The 15,519-nt window shown below is 41.4% G+C and overlaps 1 protein-coding gene across 4 annotated transcripts; it reads left to right on the top strand.

The window, feature by feature from the left end:
* The first annotated feature begins 1,209 nt into the window (after positions 1 to 1,209).
* On the top strand, positions 1,210 to 14,094 carry LOC126981042 (mRNA cap guanine-N7 methyltransferase-like). Of its 4 annotated transcripts, XR_007733719.1 has the most exons (11): positions 1,211 to 1,431; positions 4,213 to 4,330; positions 6,495 to 6,715; positions 7,979 to 8,116; positions 8,542 to 8,723; positions 9,613 to 9,783; positions 11,088 to 11,205; positions 11,449 to 11,578; positions 12,460 to 12,528; positions 13,164 to 13,253; positions 13,847 to 14,094. XR_007733719.1 is itself a non-coding variant. In XM_050831685.1 (10 exons), exons 2-9 carry the CDS (start codon positions 4,267 to 4,269, stop codon positions 12,495 to 12,497), a joined length of 1,062 nt encoding a protein of 353 aa, XP_050687642.1. In that variant the 5' UTR covers positions 1,210 to 1,431; positions 4,213 to 4,266; the 3' UTR covers positions 12,498 to 12,528; positions 13,844 to 14,094. The 4 variants fall into 4 exon arrangements, 3 of the variants coding, with proteins under 3 accessions (XP_050687642.1, XP_050687641.1, XP_050687640.1); XM_050831685.1 differs by lacking the exon at positions 13,164 to 13,253 and having other exon boundaries at positions 1,210 to 1,431; positions 13,844 to 14,094; XM_050831684.1 differs by lacking the exon at positions 13,164 to 13,253.
* Positions 14,095 to 15,519: the final 1,425 nt, after the last annotated feature.

Genomic DNA, 15,519 nt, shown 5'->3' with positions numbered 1-15,519 from the left:
AGGCTGTAAGCTGGCATGTAGCCCCTCTTGGCAATGTAGTTTGACCAGCTCGAAGGATTTTTTGATAGCTCGATTCCAAGTTTGTCGTCGAGCCGTCACAAAATAGCCTGTTTTTCGGCCTTTTAGCCGCGATTTGGACACGTCCTAGTTTTTTGCTTATAACTTTTTTTATTTATTTAGTGCTTTCCAAATTTTTTTCTGATTATTAATCTGTATTAATAGAGCTTTCATTTGCCACCAAGTACGCCTTCCTAGCTTCAGTAGTTTTTGCTCGAGCTTGACCAGAAGTCGCGACGAAAATTTGCCGAATCTGATTCATTTCACGCGCCGCGACGAAAAACCTTCCTGACGCCACAAAAATTAATATATCTGCATAAAAATTAATATATGAACACTTCAACATGTTGAATATCTTGTATTAAAATCATTTTAAGATATCCATATAAAAAGTTATTATTTTTATATAATCATTTCTGCCCGGAACCGTGCTAAATCTATTCTTCAACTTACTAAAAGCTCTTTCATAAATAGAAAATGTCAAAACCAATTGCTTTTTCTAATTCTTTCCGTGACTTCTGGCACCTAGCCAAAAATATCTCCTCCAATTTCACTTCCTTTTTCCCTCCTCTCCTTAACCATGACGTTAGCACCGCCGTCTCATCTGTCTCTAAGGCTGAACTTTTCGCTCAAACTTTCTTTAAGAACTCCACCCTGGACGATTCTGGGCATATTCCTCCTACTCATACCCCCTCTGACTCCTTCATGCCTGTTATTAAGATTCTTAAGAATGATGTTTTCTATGACCTCTCTGGCCTCAACTCTCAGAAGGCTTATGGACCTGATGGAGTGCCTCCTGTTGTCCTTAAAAACTGTGCTTCCGTGCTGACACCCTGCCTGGTCAAACTTCTGATCGTCTCTGCAGCACCTATCAACATCTACCTCTCCTTCCTGCTGTACCTACTCTGGAATATTGTCAGTATTTACATTCTAATTCCTTTTTCTGTTAACTTGCAACCTCAACTTGTGTTTGTATTTTTGTAGCCAACAATGGAATTTTTTTTTTTGTGTGTGTGTGTGTGTGTGTAACTAGCCTAGTCAGGGGTTTGTCTGCAAGACTAGCCATCCCCCTTTTGATCCATTTTACAATAATAAATATTTCAATTCAATAAGATCAACTGCAGCAGCCGTACCAGGAAGCCGAAGAGGAAATAATTGGAAGATTCCTATTCGAAGACGTATAGAATGAAAGAAAAAAAGAGATATACACAGATGTGGAAGGCAAGAGATAAAAGATTAGAAGAATTGCAAGACCAAGACGTTGTAAGGGCAATACCTCTGACACCATCACATCACATCACATCACCCTCGACGAAGCCCAGGACCAAGGATTTGTTCTGACCGCGCTCTGCCCATCCTGACTCCTGACTTCAGGTGAGCTGTTCAAGCCTCAAGGCGCCCCTCAAGGATTCTTTTCACTGCTAGAGTGCCGGTGTGCTGTGTGCTGCGGGTACGGTGCTGTGCTGATCACCTGCCGCCACAGGTTAGCAGGGCCGCGCGGTGCGAACACTGCTGCCTGGTGTTCCCTGGGCGGGCCTGGCGGGGCCGTCAGGGGCCAGCTGCCGGGGATTTGAGACAGACGCTCTCTGCTCCAAACCCGGGAAGTTACAGGGAACGATATTCAGGAGTATATGTGAAAGAACTTGGCGGTTATTCAGATGAACTCGGCGTCCCCTATGCAGCCATTACTTTGGGTTTTATATATAAATCTCGTTCCAGGGTGTTGTGCCCACTCCCCAGGGTATATTACGCCTCCATATTATAGTTAAGGGGCGAAATATATGTCCCTTAACCATAATATGAAGGCGCAGGTACTTAACCCCATCAACACGAGGACGCGTATACTGCATCCTTGCGTGCCCGTACCATATCTGAGGATGCACATACTGCGTCCTGGCTCGCTTTAGCCAATATACGAGTTATTTTATCTCTATATTTATGCTTACATCTCAAAATTATCAATTAATTTATGCTTCTTTATGGGCACCATTTAATTCTGCATGTTTTCATATATAACCCATGATGATTATGTTGAGTTTATGGCTGAAAACTTGTTATATTCAATAGCGACATTTGAAATTTGGCACGCGTGGCGATCCTGGATACGGCACGGAGAGCTGTTTTGGCCCGGCCGTAGTGAGTTTATTTATGTGCACCATTTAATTCTGCATGTTTTCATATATAATACATGGTGATTGTGTGGAGTTCATGGCTGAAAGCTTGTTATATTCAATAGCTACATTTGAAATTTGGCGCGCGCGGCGATCTCGGATATGGCGCAGGGTGCTGTTTTCGCCCAGCCGTAGTGAAGGGGTTAAAAGTAAAGAAAAAGAGATAATATTTATGAAGTCTTAGCCACCTCTAGCAAAGTTAATACTTACATCATGGATTTCTTTTTGGTCCCTGAATGCAGTGCAGTAACAAGTGACTTCCAGAAAAGGAGAAAGAATTCATTTCCTTTTCCCTTTTTTTTTTAAATGTTCATTATGACAAAGGCTATTTTTTCTGCAGATTCTATAAGTTAGTAATATTCAAAATACATGAAGGCAAATTTATTCAAAACACCCAATTTCACCTGAAAATATAATTATAGTTCTAGCCTTCGTTTTCCAAATAATTACCCAACAGATTTCCAGTGGCAGAATTCTTCAAGGGTTTGATGTGATTCAAACCATTTTCATAAATCATATAACTTTATAACTTTGTTTTTCTATCACAGCATTCTTATGTAGCTGTGCAAGACAGGTGTGTGATGTCACCGTGGCTGTTTAATGTATATATGGATGATTTTATGAGAGAAACGAAAGTCAGAAATGGGGAAACATGGCCAAGACTGATGGTGAGGAGTATAGAGCAGTCTTTGGTGGCTGGCCTTTTTGTGGATGATAGTGTTGTTGGCAGAGAGTAAGAAGATGCTGCAGAGGATTGAGGATAAATTTGGCAGGATGTGTAAGAAGAGAAAGTTAAGAGAATTCTGAGAGGGCAATAGAGTATATTATTTGGTTTCCAAAGCCATACAGGGTTAAAACAGAGAGCACAAGAGAGGTTAAGATCTAGTTGAGAGTAGATGGAGAAAATATTTAAAGACAGTTCTACAGAAACATGAAGAGAAAGAGCAGTGAAGGGCAGGCAGGTGGTAGATGCTTTGAAGGGAATTATGAAAGTGTGAGCAAAAATGATATAAGAAATAGTATATCTTCCCAACTGTCACATGCAAAAGAAACCTAGAATGTAACACTGCAATTGCAAATATACTAATTGGAAATGAGCTTGTATATAAATGGATGTATAAATGGATGAAGGGCTTTAATAAGGGAGACATTAAAGGGTTTTTGTTTGTAAGAAAGAAGGTGGGACACAGTAATGGGTTTAAACTGGATAAATTCATTTCAGATTCAACAGGGACATAAACAAAAATGGTTTACTAACAGGGTGGTGGATGAGTGGAATAGGCTTAGCAGTGTGTGGATGAGCCCACATACAATTATCACAAAAAAAGAGTGTATTAGGATGGTATGGAGAAAGCAATAAAAGCGTGTGTGAGAGATATGGTATAAGTAACAGAAAATGGCATTTGGAGTGGTGAATAGGTGAAGCGGGGTGCTCTGAGATGGTTTGGAGTGGACACATGATGAAAATGAATGAGGATGGTTTTGTGAGGAGAGTTAATGAGGGCAGGACTGAGGGAGGGGTTGCCATAGGGAGGTCACCAGTGAATTAGAGTAATAGAGGGGACAAGTATTGGATAGTTAATATGCGAGTGATTGAAAGAGTGCTGAAACAGGGAAAACTGGAGACCCTCATGATGTAACCACCCCCTTGAGGAAATAGGGCATCAGAGATATATAAAGATTTATTTATTTTTTTTTTTTTTTCAGTAATCATACTTTTCTATGGGAAATAATATTTGAAGAAATGATGCAGTTTAAAAAAAAAATGCTCATCCCTGGTGGGAAAGGCCTTTGCCCCTTGGCCTCTGTTTTGGTGTTGTTGATCTGCTCATAATATTTACTCCTGAAAATGGGATGAGTGAGGGTGCATCACACATGTGGGAAGCAGCAGGGCTTCAGAGGGAACTGTAGGTCACATGAATAATAATGTAATGAGATGATTGTTGTGGCAGAGGTGTATTATCTTATCAATTTTATTTTGCAGAGTATTAGTTCAGACTTTTGAGCAGATTGATACTTCACACCCAGACACACCAAGATGGCTGACACAGCTGACGCACCCTTCCGAAAAAGAAAGATTGAGGAGGCTGAGGGTGGACTTGGTAAGTTGACAACCATTTTACTGTCTGTGTTGCTTCAGGATCTGCCAATAGAATCTGAACATTAGAATACCCTTCAAGGTCATTGTAGGATTGCTGCCATCTCAGTTTTTTCCTTATTTCATGTCCATCTGCCTCAGTAGGGTAAGGTGACCAATAGGTACGCAAAAAAATGGGGATAATTTTGTTCTCGAGTGCACACCTAACCCCCAGATAACTTGGTGGATATCATACTTTGCCTGTATATTAAGAAAAGGTTGTATTTTCATGTACCAATAGCAGAATTGATTATCTCCACAAACAGCTGAGATAATGAACTGAGAAGCAAGTGCGCACCTATTTTGACCCCCTGGTTGATTACATGTGCCCTCTTGCCCAAAAGGTACACTTTTATTAATACCTCCTAAAATGATAAAGCTATAATGGTCTCCTTTGGATATGTTAAATGTCTTTCATTCCTTTACTGCCTTATCTATGGTAGAATGGGATTTGAGAGGGCTTTCATAGTTTTTAGAGGACATGTATAGAAGAGGGTAGAAAGAAAGTCATAAGTTGCAACTTACTTTTAATTTGCTGTAGAAAATACAACTTCCCAGGGTGTGTGAAGGAAGAAAAAGTTGAAAGGAGCTGCAATCAGTCCTGTGATTGCATACAAACAGATAACACAAAGAAATGAGAGGTAAAATGCAGCATAAAAGAAAGCCTCGAGCTACGTTAAAAAATATCTTTGACAACGTAAGAAATTCTTCCTTTGGCTCACTGGTAACAAAAAAAATCCTTTTTTTGGCAAGCCCCTGGGTTATCTATTTGGCTACATATTATTTGAAGTAGGAATGAAGCACTGATTTGTTTGGAGATGGAAACACAAACCCATATACCTGATTTCTGCACTCACGATAAGGAGGTTCTAAGACCACTAGTTCATGTCAGCAGTGAGGATATGACAATTCTTCTTCTTCTGGCATAATGTAGAAGCCATTGCTTCTTTCTTTGAGAGACGATACTTCATATCCTCCTTCATCCAGTTCCGAAACCCTTGCAAAATACGTGTCATATGAGGTTCATTGTCTGCTTCTGCTGGACGTGGCTTTTTCTAACCTGACCCCAACCAAGGGGGAAGTAATTGAGTTTAAGTACTTGGGACAGTGCACGGAGGGAGAGAGCAGTCAAGGGCCAGCAAGTTATAGGTGCTTAGGAGAGCTAAGAAAGGATGAAGTGTGAGCATGGGGCTATAAAAACGTATAAGAAATAGTATTGTCCTCCTAACTCGTTGAATGCAGCACAGCAATCATGAATATGCGCATGGGAAGTGAGCTGTACAAGACGTATATGTAGTGTGCCAGGATGGGAAGGAGAAAGAAATTAAACCATGTATGAGAGGTTGGGTATGAGTATAACAGTAAAGGGTGTGTTGAATGGTTGAATGGGTGAAGCGTGGTGCTCTTTAGATGATTTGTACACATGATGAGAATGAATGAGGATTTGTGAAGAGTACATGAGGGCAGGATTGAGGAAGGGGGTTTCAGAGTGAGACTACCAGTGCAATGGATTAACCCGGTAGCAGCGACGGGCCAAATTTGTGGCTTTACCGTGTAGCAGCGACAGGCCAAATTTGTGCCATGATATAAATCCCCCAAAATAGATGATACATAAACTGATCATTAATGCTTTGATATATATTATATAATGGTTTGTGTGAATGATGATTTTTTTCTCATTTTTCTCGCTTAGAGGAACCAACAAGAAACCTGATCCCCGCTGCTAACGGGTTTATAGAGTAGATAGTCGTAGGAGAGAGAGAGTTGGTAGGCGAGGGATTGAGTGTGCTGAGAGGGAGTCCCAAAACAGGGAAAACTGGAGACACTTCTGCTGCAGCCATCTCCTTGAGGGAACAGGGTGTCAGAGATTTATAAATAAATAGATTTCTAGTGGCCAGTTATTAGACCATTATTGATGAGGAAAGTTAGTGTTTTGCAGGTACCAGATTTCTGTTTAGTTGCATGTCCATCCATCAATCTGTTCACCCATCCATTCAGGTATCTTCATTCATCCAGCCCTCACTGTTTATCCATCATCCTTTCAACTATCAGTTTGCCCACCCATCCATCCCTCTCTGTCCATCAATACATCCATCCATCTAACCATCCACCCATTCTTCCCTCTTTAGGTGCAGTGGTGGCCAGTCATTATAACAATATTGAGGAGAAAGGCATCAAGGAGAGGTCCAAGAGTCGTATTTTCTACATGCGGAACTCCAACAACTGGATCAAGAGCTATCTAATTGCGTACTGCCTTGAACAGATCCGAGACCGCCAGGTGGATGGCTACCCCATTTCAGTGCTGGACCTTGGCTGTGGCAAGGGTGGTGACCTGTTCAAGTGGCAGAAGGTGTGTATGTGTGTATGTGCATAAAATGGCATGTGACTACCTCTAAATTTTTATGTTGTTTTCTAATTCTTCTTTTTCTTATTTTTCTATCACTTATGAACTTTGTTTGCACTGTTTTTCCCCATGTGCCTCATGTATCTGCTTTTCTTTCTACCATCTTCTCCACCATATTTTGAGGTATGATGCTGGTTAGGTTTTTGCTATCTTGCTTATTTTCAAGCCGACCTTAACCCCTCCGTGACCGGCAGTAGTGGTAATCTTGGTGCTGGCAGGACCGGCCCTCCAGCACTTAACGTCTTCTCCTCTCTAACTAAATCAGCTTCCACGAGGTTGGGCGTTCTGTATCGTCTCCGCCAGTTCTTTTCCCTCTCATAGATGCTGTCCATAAACAGGGGCCTTGTCTGCCCTGGTATGGAGTATGCATCTCACGTGTGGATGGGCTCCACACACAGCCCTTTGGGACAAAGTGAAGTCTTAGTCTCTTTGTCTCATCAACTCCTCATACTGACAGTCTCCTACCTCTTAAATTCCACCGCATCGTTTCATCTCTTTATCTTCTACCTTCTATTTTCATGCTGACTGCTCTTCTGAACATGCTAACTGCATGCCTCCCCCCCACCCGTGGCCCCACTGCACTCAACTTTCTACTCTTGCACTCCCCTATACTGTCCAAATCCCTTATGCAAGAGTTAACCAGCATCTTCATTCTTTTATCCCTTCTGCTGGTAAACTCTGGAACAGCCTTCCTTTATCTGTATTTCTCCTGCCTATGACTTGACCTCTTTCAAGAGAGGAGTGTCAAGACACCTCTTTTCCCGAAATTTACCTCCCTTTTGGCCTCTTTGTCTTGTTTTGTTGGAGCACCGCCTCGGGTGCTTTTTATGTTGCTTTTTTATTTTGTTGCCCTTGAGCAAAGTGTTAGTTGCTGCAGACAGTGGAAAATATTCTATAAATATTAGTATCTTCTTGTAAAGTTTTGTTAGGGCATGGTATCTGTTTTCAGCATTCATCAAGTTCAGGCATTGATTTTCCAAAACCTACAATTTTTTCAGGCATCAAAATGAGTGGAGTTGGCGGTAGATAGGATCCTCATACCACTTGTGCTCCCATTGCCAGCAGACCATCTACTACCTAATCCATGAAAAGATATTTTACTTCCCTGTAGCACTACTTTATTGCTTACTGTGCTTTATTGCATTGTTTTTATGAGCTCTCCATTTGCATACATTTTTCACTTACCCTGACCCTCCCTCACTGGCACAGGGGAACATCCATCACCTGGTTTGTGCTGACATCGCAGAAACATCAATGGAGCAGTGCAAGGAGCGCTACAACACACACAAGAGCAGGAGTCGGGGCAGATTCTTCAGTGCAGAGTTCATCGTGGCAGACTGCACCAAGGTGGGGAGCCAGCCTGAAGGGTCTTACTGCTGTATTATCAGTCAATTTCTTTACAAAGACACACCAACACAGTCTACCTCTCTTCATATCTTCATTGGGGAATTTCACTCCGGTTTCAGCTCTACAATTATTGTTTGACCAACCTCCACCAATATCTCGCTTATTCATTTCATGATGCTATAGTTTCTTAACTTCATAGTACAGAGCCCAAGATTCACAACTAAAAAGCACCACTTCTCACATATGAAAGGTACATCCACTCTCTCACATTCTTGCTATTTATATATTTGTTATCATTACCTTCTAGAATTTCAGTAAATTCTCACCACAGAGATGACCTCTGCATTATCCAGTGTATATGAAGTGTGTGCATGTGAAGTTCCCATTAATGAAATATACTAATCCACATTCTTTGTACCCCACAGAAAAGGATAAAGCCATTGTTGGAGAACCCTAATAGAAAAGTGGACCTGGTGTCCTGCCAATTTGCGTTCCACTACTGCTTTGAGAGTCTCCCGCAGGCAGAGACAATGTTGCGCAATGTGTCAGAAAACCTCAAGAAGGGAGGATATTTTGTGGCTACCATCCCCAGTGCCTATGAGATCATGTGAGTGGACATTCTCTCTCTCTCTCTCTCTCTCTCTCTCTCTCTCTCTCTCTCTCTCTCTCTCTCTCTCTCTCTCTCTCTCTCTCTCTCTCTCTCTCTCTCTCTCTCTCTCTCTCTCTCTCTCTCTCTCTCTCTCTCTCTCTCTCTCTCTCTCTCTCTCTCTCTCTCTCTCTCTCTCTCTCTCTCTCTCTCTCTCTCTCTCTCTCTCTCTCTCTCTCTCTCTCTCTCTCTCTCTCTCTCTCTCTCTCTCTCTCTCTCTCTCTCTCTCTCTCTCTCTCTCTCTCTCTCTCTCTCTCTCTCTCTCTCTCTCTCTCTCTCTCTCTCTCTCTCTCTCTCTCTCTCTCTCTCTCTCTCTCTCTCTCTCTCTCTCTCTCTCTCTCTCTCTCTCTCTCTCTCTCTCTCTCTCTCTCTCTCTCTCTCTCTCTCTCTCTCTCTCTCTCTCTCTCTCTCTCTCTCTCTCTCTCTCTCTCTCTCTCTCTCTCTCTCTCTCTCTCTCTCTCTCTCTCTCTCTCTCTCTCTCTCTCTCTCTCTCTCTCTCTCTCTCTCTCTCTCTCTCTCTCTCTCTCTCTCTCTCTCTCTCTCTCTCTCTCTCTCTCTCTCTCTCTCTCTCTCTCTCTCTCTCTCTCTCTCTCTCTCTCTCTCTCTCTCTCTCTCTCTCTCTCTCTCTCTCTCTCTCTCTCTCTCTCTCTCTCTCTCTCTCTCTCTCTCTCTCTCTCTCTCTCTCTCTCTCTCTCTCTGTTTCTTGAATTAGTTAGTTATGGAATACTTGTATACATTATATATACGTTTAGTGAGTGATCTATAAATGTCATCTGAGCCAGCACACATGAAGGGTGCATCCAGAAGGCTGTTGATCCATTGTTACAAGCAAAACAACTTCTTGCCTCAGGTCACGGATGAAAGCAAGCAGCAGCCTAAGTGTTAGCAATGAGGTTTACACAATAGAGTTTCCCAAAGACCGGTCAGAGAACCCACCACTGTTTGGTGACCGGTATAATTTCTTCTTGGAGGGAGTAGTCGACTGCCCAGAATTCCTGGTTCACCCACCCACATTACAGAAGTAAGTGATAGTAATCCTCTTTGTCAAGCTTTTAATCATACCTCAGGGTGTGTGTACCTATTTGTATTTACCTATTTGTAGTCTACCGGGTCCGAGCTAATCTCTAATAGTCCCGTCTCCATATTTACATTCATCCAGCCTTTCCTTCATTTGTTGGACACTGCTTGTCTCCACCACCTCTTCCCACAAGCTGTTCCATGTGTTAACACTTCTATGTGGAAAACTGCTTTTTCAAGTCACTCAAACAGGTTCCTTTTTTAAGTTTCTTTCCATGTCCTCTCAGCCCCTGTGTTCTCACAATTGAGAAGAGATCATCTCTATCCACCTCATCAAACTTATTTACCAACTTATACAGTGTGATCAGATCTCCTCTCTCCCTTCTTTGTTCCAGTGTCATCAAGTCCATCTCCTTCAATCTGTCTTCATATGTCATATTTGAGAGTTCTGGGACCATTTTAGTTGCAATTCTCTGTATCCTTTCCAACTTTCTGACATCCTTCTTTTTGTGAGTCGACCACACAACTGCAGCATATTCAAGTTTTGGTCTTCTCAGTGTTGTTATTATTTTCTTCATCATTTCTTTGTCCATAAAATGGAATGATACCCTTATATTTTGCATCATCCTGTAGGTTTCTCCAAATAGCTTGTTTATGTGCTTTTCTGGGGATAGTGTGTCTTGCATCGTTACTCCCAAATCTTTTTCTTCATGTACTACCTTTTAGTTTTCTTTAAGGTTGTGGCTTGGGGTTTGTGTCAGTGTCTTGGCCGCTGGGGTGTGTGCACATCAGTGGAGATGTATTGGCCAATTATGCCCATGTATTATAGTTATATTTTTTAAGGGAGTGGTTAAGCATATTTAGGAGTTAAATGCAGAGTAAGTGGAGACTAAAAACAGGCATCAGAATGGATAAAGTAAGGCACACCAAAAGGGTGGCCTCTTGGTGCAGTGATTAGCACACTTTGCTATGAATCCATAAGTTCAGATTTCATCCTGGCCTGGGCAGATGATGCCCAACCCACCCAGCTGATCATCATCCCTTTCAGGCTGATCCATAAATGGTAATCTGGAGAAACCTGGGAAGGGTAAATTGTGGTAACCCAGATGCCGTACTTGCTCTGTTCCTGGGGTTCTTACCTATCAAAGACAAGGGCAGAGGTAACAGATGATCACCAACACAATGTGCAGCTGTAGTATGTGCTCCCATCTTTATCTTAACTTAACACAAAGGGATAAGGTAACCACAGTGACAGTGCTCCTGACAGACACTTGAGGGGAGACAAGTTGACCCCAGTTTTTCCTACAGGTTGGCTAAAAAGTGGGGGCTTGACCTGTTGTGGTGCCGTAACTTTGGGACAGTATACCAGGACGCCATGAAGGACCAAGACATGCAGCGCCTCCTCTCCGTCATGCAGGCACTTGAGGTACCTACACAGGCCATGACTGCTGTGCTACACCTTTCTGTGTCTATTACTTGGCAGTGTGTGATAGATTAGGAGTTATGCCAATTTCATTTTGATGACATTTCTCTCTCTCTCTCTCTCTGTTCATTGTTCTAAGACAGAATATACTTATAATCATTGTCTTGTAACATCAAACACCATGACTACTTTGCTTATAATGAACTCACTGATACAAATTTGTACCAACTGTCACTCCTTTAACAGCACTACCCCAGCAAGGATGAGCAGGTAACAGAGACTGAGGGGGAGTACAACCATGCACAGGAGTACCTCAAGGCAAAGGAGGGAACAGAGGCCATCAGGACACTCTCAAAGTCAGAGTGGGAGGCACTATGTGAGTTTTAAAATTTATCCTCACTTCCATCACACATTTTCACAAACGCACATGCACACACACCAAAGACAACATTTTTAGCTTAAAGGCTGGTAATGAAAATACTATTGCCGTATGTCTTCGGAGATTGTCATGTTATATGTTTGAAATAATAATAAAAAATAATGATTGGTGTAAAAGATTTTACATCATAGATAGGGAGCGAGCCAATTGTGGTAGTGTTATGACGTATTATGACATCACACATCGCTCTCTGCTTTGTTGGCAAAACACAAAGGAGTTGCCATCACGAAGACCACAGAAACAGAGTTACCGGCCTCCCCTGAGGCCCAGATTTTGCCATTCATTATGTGGTGTATGTGCGTGCATCACCAGCAGTTCCGGTGTGGCATGGCTGTTTTCACGTGATGTACCCTCGTACATCAAAACACATATTCAGTAAAGAAGGGGTTAAAGGAGACTTCCCAAATGTCTCCACTCCACCCAAGAATTGAACCCTGAGCCTCTTGGTTGTGACGTGTACATGCACTGTGGAGTTATGTGTATGTGTAATTCACCATGCATTATTACAAGCTGGACTTGCCATCACCAGCAAGTACCCTCCCAGCTAGAGCAAGGCTCATTGTAGTCAATCTGTGTGTAAGGGGGGTGGGGAGCAATTAAATTAAATGCATTTAGACACTACACAGGGAACATAAGTAAACAATTCACTTCATAACCCAAGTTCCCCCAACTAATACATCCTCTGTGTGAGGTCGAAATGAATATAGGGAGTCCCTTATTGTTCCCATACATGGATTGCTCTGATGTTTATCAATTTGCTGTACTATTATGCATCAATGAATCAAGATATGAGTTGTAATATTTTATCATATTTTCAGGCATATACCAGGCATGGGTCTTCAAAAAGGTCAGGTGAACAGGTGTTGTATTCAATAGCAGTAACACAGGTGAGTGATGGGGGTGGTAAGTTAGCTGTACAGAAGAATGGCAAATAAAAGGTAGAGGTGGCACTTTTACCTTCACACTGCATGTAGAAGGAATGTGGTTGAGCACCAAGTGGCCAGCACAAGACAGTACAGACTTTTTGTATGAAATCTCAGGGTAGCAAGGAGTGAGTGAAGGGTGTGCACATGTGTGCAGGCATGCATACATATCAGGGTTGGTTTGTTATAAATCAAGTGATTTAGATCAATTTAAATCAGCGTAAAAAAAATCCTGATTTAAATCAAAATTAAATTTAATGTATTTAAAATTATTTAAGTGTTATATCAAGAGTAAAATATAAATATATATATATATATATATATATATATATATATATATATATATATATATATATATATATATATATATATATATATATATATATATATATATATATATATATAAAGATTAGTGCAAAAATAATAATTTAAATAATAAAATCCGGTTTAAATCTTTTTTTTTTCTTTTTTTTTTTTCTCTCTCCTGATATGTATATGTCTGTGTGTGCATCCACACACTTGGAATGTAGTGGGGATCATTTATTATCTGAAAATTCTATTTTCTATCTAGTGACTTATCTTTTGTGAAATATTTTCAGGTACATTTGCAATGTACAGCATTGGTGGAATGACAATATTTGTAGAGTGCCGTGGCCCAACATAACATGTTAGCCTTATAAATGGCCCAGGCAAGTGTGTGTGTGTTGGGGGGGCACTTGTTCTTTTACATCTCATCTCTTTTGTATTAGTGGTGGTTAACAGTAATTTTCAATTATTTATTTATTTAACTTTTTTTAATATAGGCTAAACAATGAATGGTTTTGTTGTTTGGTCTTCCATGTTTACTCAGCTTTGTGATACCAGATTCCTTAAGGATATGGGACTGGCAAAGTATTAGTAAGGTTTGTGGCCAGGACTCTACAATAGATTATATTGGCTATCAGTTTGCAACAGGGACACTTTATCCATTGTTTACCAAGTTTTTATAGTTTTGGTATTGCCTACCACATCATTGTGTGTGTAAAGCACTGATTTTAAGACCAGAAGTTGAAATAACCACACCTTCAGAAATAATGTCCCTCTAACATCAAATTATATATACTAGAGATGCTAGAAAGCAAAATATTAAGGAGATGAAACCTGTGATGTTGCCTCCTGCTGTTCACCAGGTAGATATGGACCCCTGTACTTTTGGCACTTAAGGTCATAATTATCTACTATACATAGATGCAAGCCTTAAAGCCTACAAACAGTAATATAATTTTTTTTTTTTGACCAGCAGGTACTGTGTTGGGACATTTCGCTCCAAGTAATAGCTTGTATTCTGGAATCCCACAATTGAAAAAGAACAGTTCACTGGCAAAAGTACCTCTTTCACAGTTCCCTGGGTGGCTAAGTGTGGTGCTGTGTATAGCCAATACTGTCTATTGAAGGAATGGAAGCTAATTATACAGAAATTCCTTTATTATTTGTATAACATCTAGCTGTATTTGGACAGACATTGCCAATTTAATAAATTGTCTGAGAATATCCCACTTTAACAATTAACCAATTTTGACTTGTGAATAAACACAATTTGGTGTCATTTCCAAGTGGTTAGTTTTGTCCTTACACTGAATGCAAATTAAGGGAGGTCATTTTCTCTATCAATTATAGGAATAAGCACTTACCTATATTTGACATTTATTTTTTTCTCTACACTGGGGCTGGGCACAAAAGTTACACCCAAAATCCAGAAGCTATACTAACCTGGCTTTTGCTTGTATACCTTCATACACCACCTCAGTGACAACAACGGTTCATGGGAAGGTAAACCAAAACCTGTACTAGTAGTGTGACAGCCATTTCACAAGTCACCTTTTGAGGTAAGGAACAGGCTGCTTATCTCTATACAACAAACCACACATTTGGAGGAGAGGGAGGTCTTAATAATACCATACTTAGAATTATCCGACTAACCCTAACTTTCTTTATTTGGATATCCTGCATGATATTTCTTTCCTAGTAGTTTGTTGAAATTTTTGCAAATTGAATGATCAGTAAAACTTAGCTAACTGATTGTAACATTCCTGACCACTTAAATTTTGTCTAAGTTATTGTTGAATCTAATCATTCTTCACAATATGTATGAGTACATGCGTGACCCCTGCATCGGCGCCCCCCGGGCGGTGCTTTCGTTGGGGCCCATGTGTGTATGTGGCTGTGTTTATTGTGGGCCCGGGGTCCTCAATTTGCTAATTCCTGTTTTCCACATGTTGCACAAGACTTCTTTCTTTTCTTCCATCTCTTCTTTTTGAAAAAGAAGAGATGGAAGAAAAGAAAGGCGTCCCGTGCAACATGTGGAGGATGGGAATTGACAAATTGAGAAGCCCAAACTTATAATAAACACAGCCACACGCGAGGGCCCTGATGGGGATGCTGTTCGAGGCCAGGCCCAGTACACGGCCGGGGCTGTCTGCACGCGTGCGCCCGGATGGGTGGCCAAGCGCATGATGTCGACGGTTTTTAATATTCCCCATAAAGGTGGACACACACTATACGATGCGTCCTGTCCAGCTGCCGAAAAGTGGGCGGAGCTAGAGGCCATGAAGCAGTGGGTGTGGGTGTGGGTGTGGGTGTAATTTGTGCAGCGCAGCCTCACGACACGGCCCGATGGCCTTCTGTTTAGGGTTTTGACGTTTCTAAAGCCGGTGTCCGTTGAGATTTTGTGGTTCGTTAAATCGAGGGTCGAGTGTAGTTCCTGTTGGGTTGGCCTTCTATCAAAAGAAGTTGAGTAATGCAGAGTAAAGTCATCGGCGTAAGAATGGATAGGACAGTTCGTTTTGGAAAGATCATCATCAATGAACAACAGAGAGTGGGAGATAGCACAGAGCCCTGTGGGACACCACTATTGATAGGTTTAGGGGAAGAACAGTGATCGTCTACTACAGCAGTGATAGATCGGTCAGAGAGGAA

The sequence above is a fragment of the Eriocheir sinensis genome, chromosome 46, assembly GCF_024679095.1.
Source record: "Eriocheir sinensis breed Jianghai 21 chromosome 46, ASM2467909v1, whole genome shotgun sequence".
Lineage (NCBI taxonomy): Eukaryota > Metazoa > Arthropoda > Malacostraca > Decapoda > Varunidae > Eriocheir > Eriocheir sinensis.
This window is presented reverse-complemented; position numbering and strand designations above follow the sequence as displayed.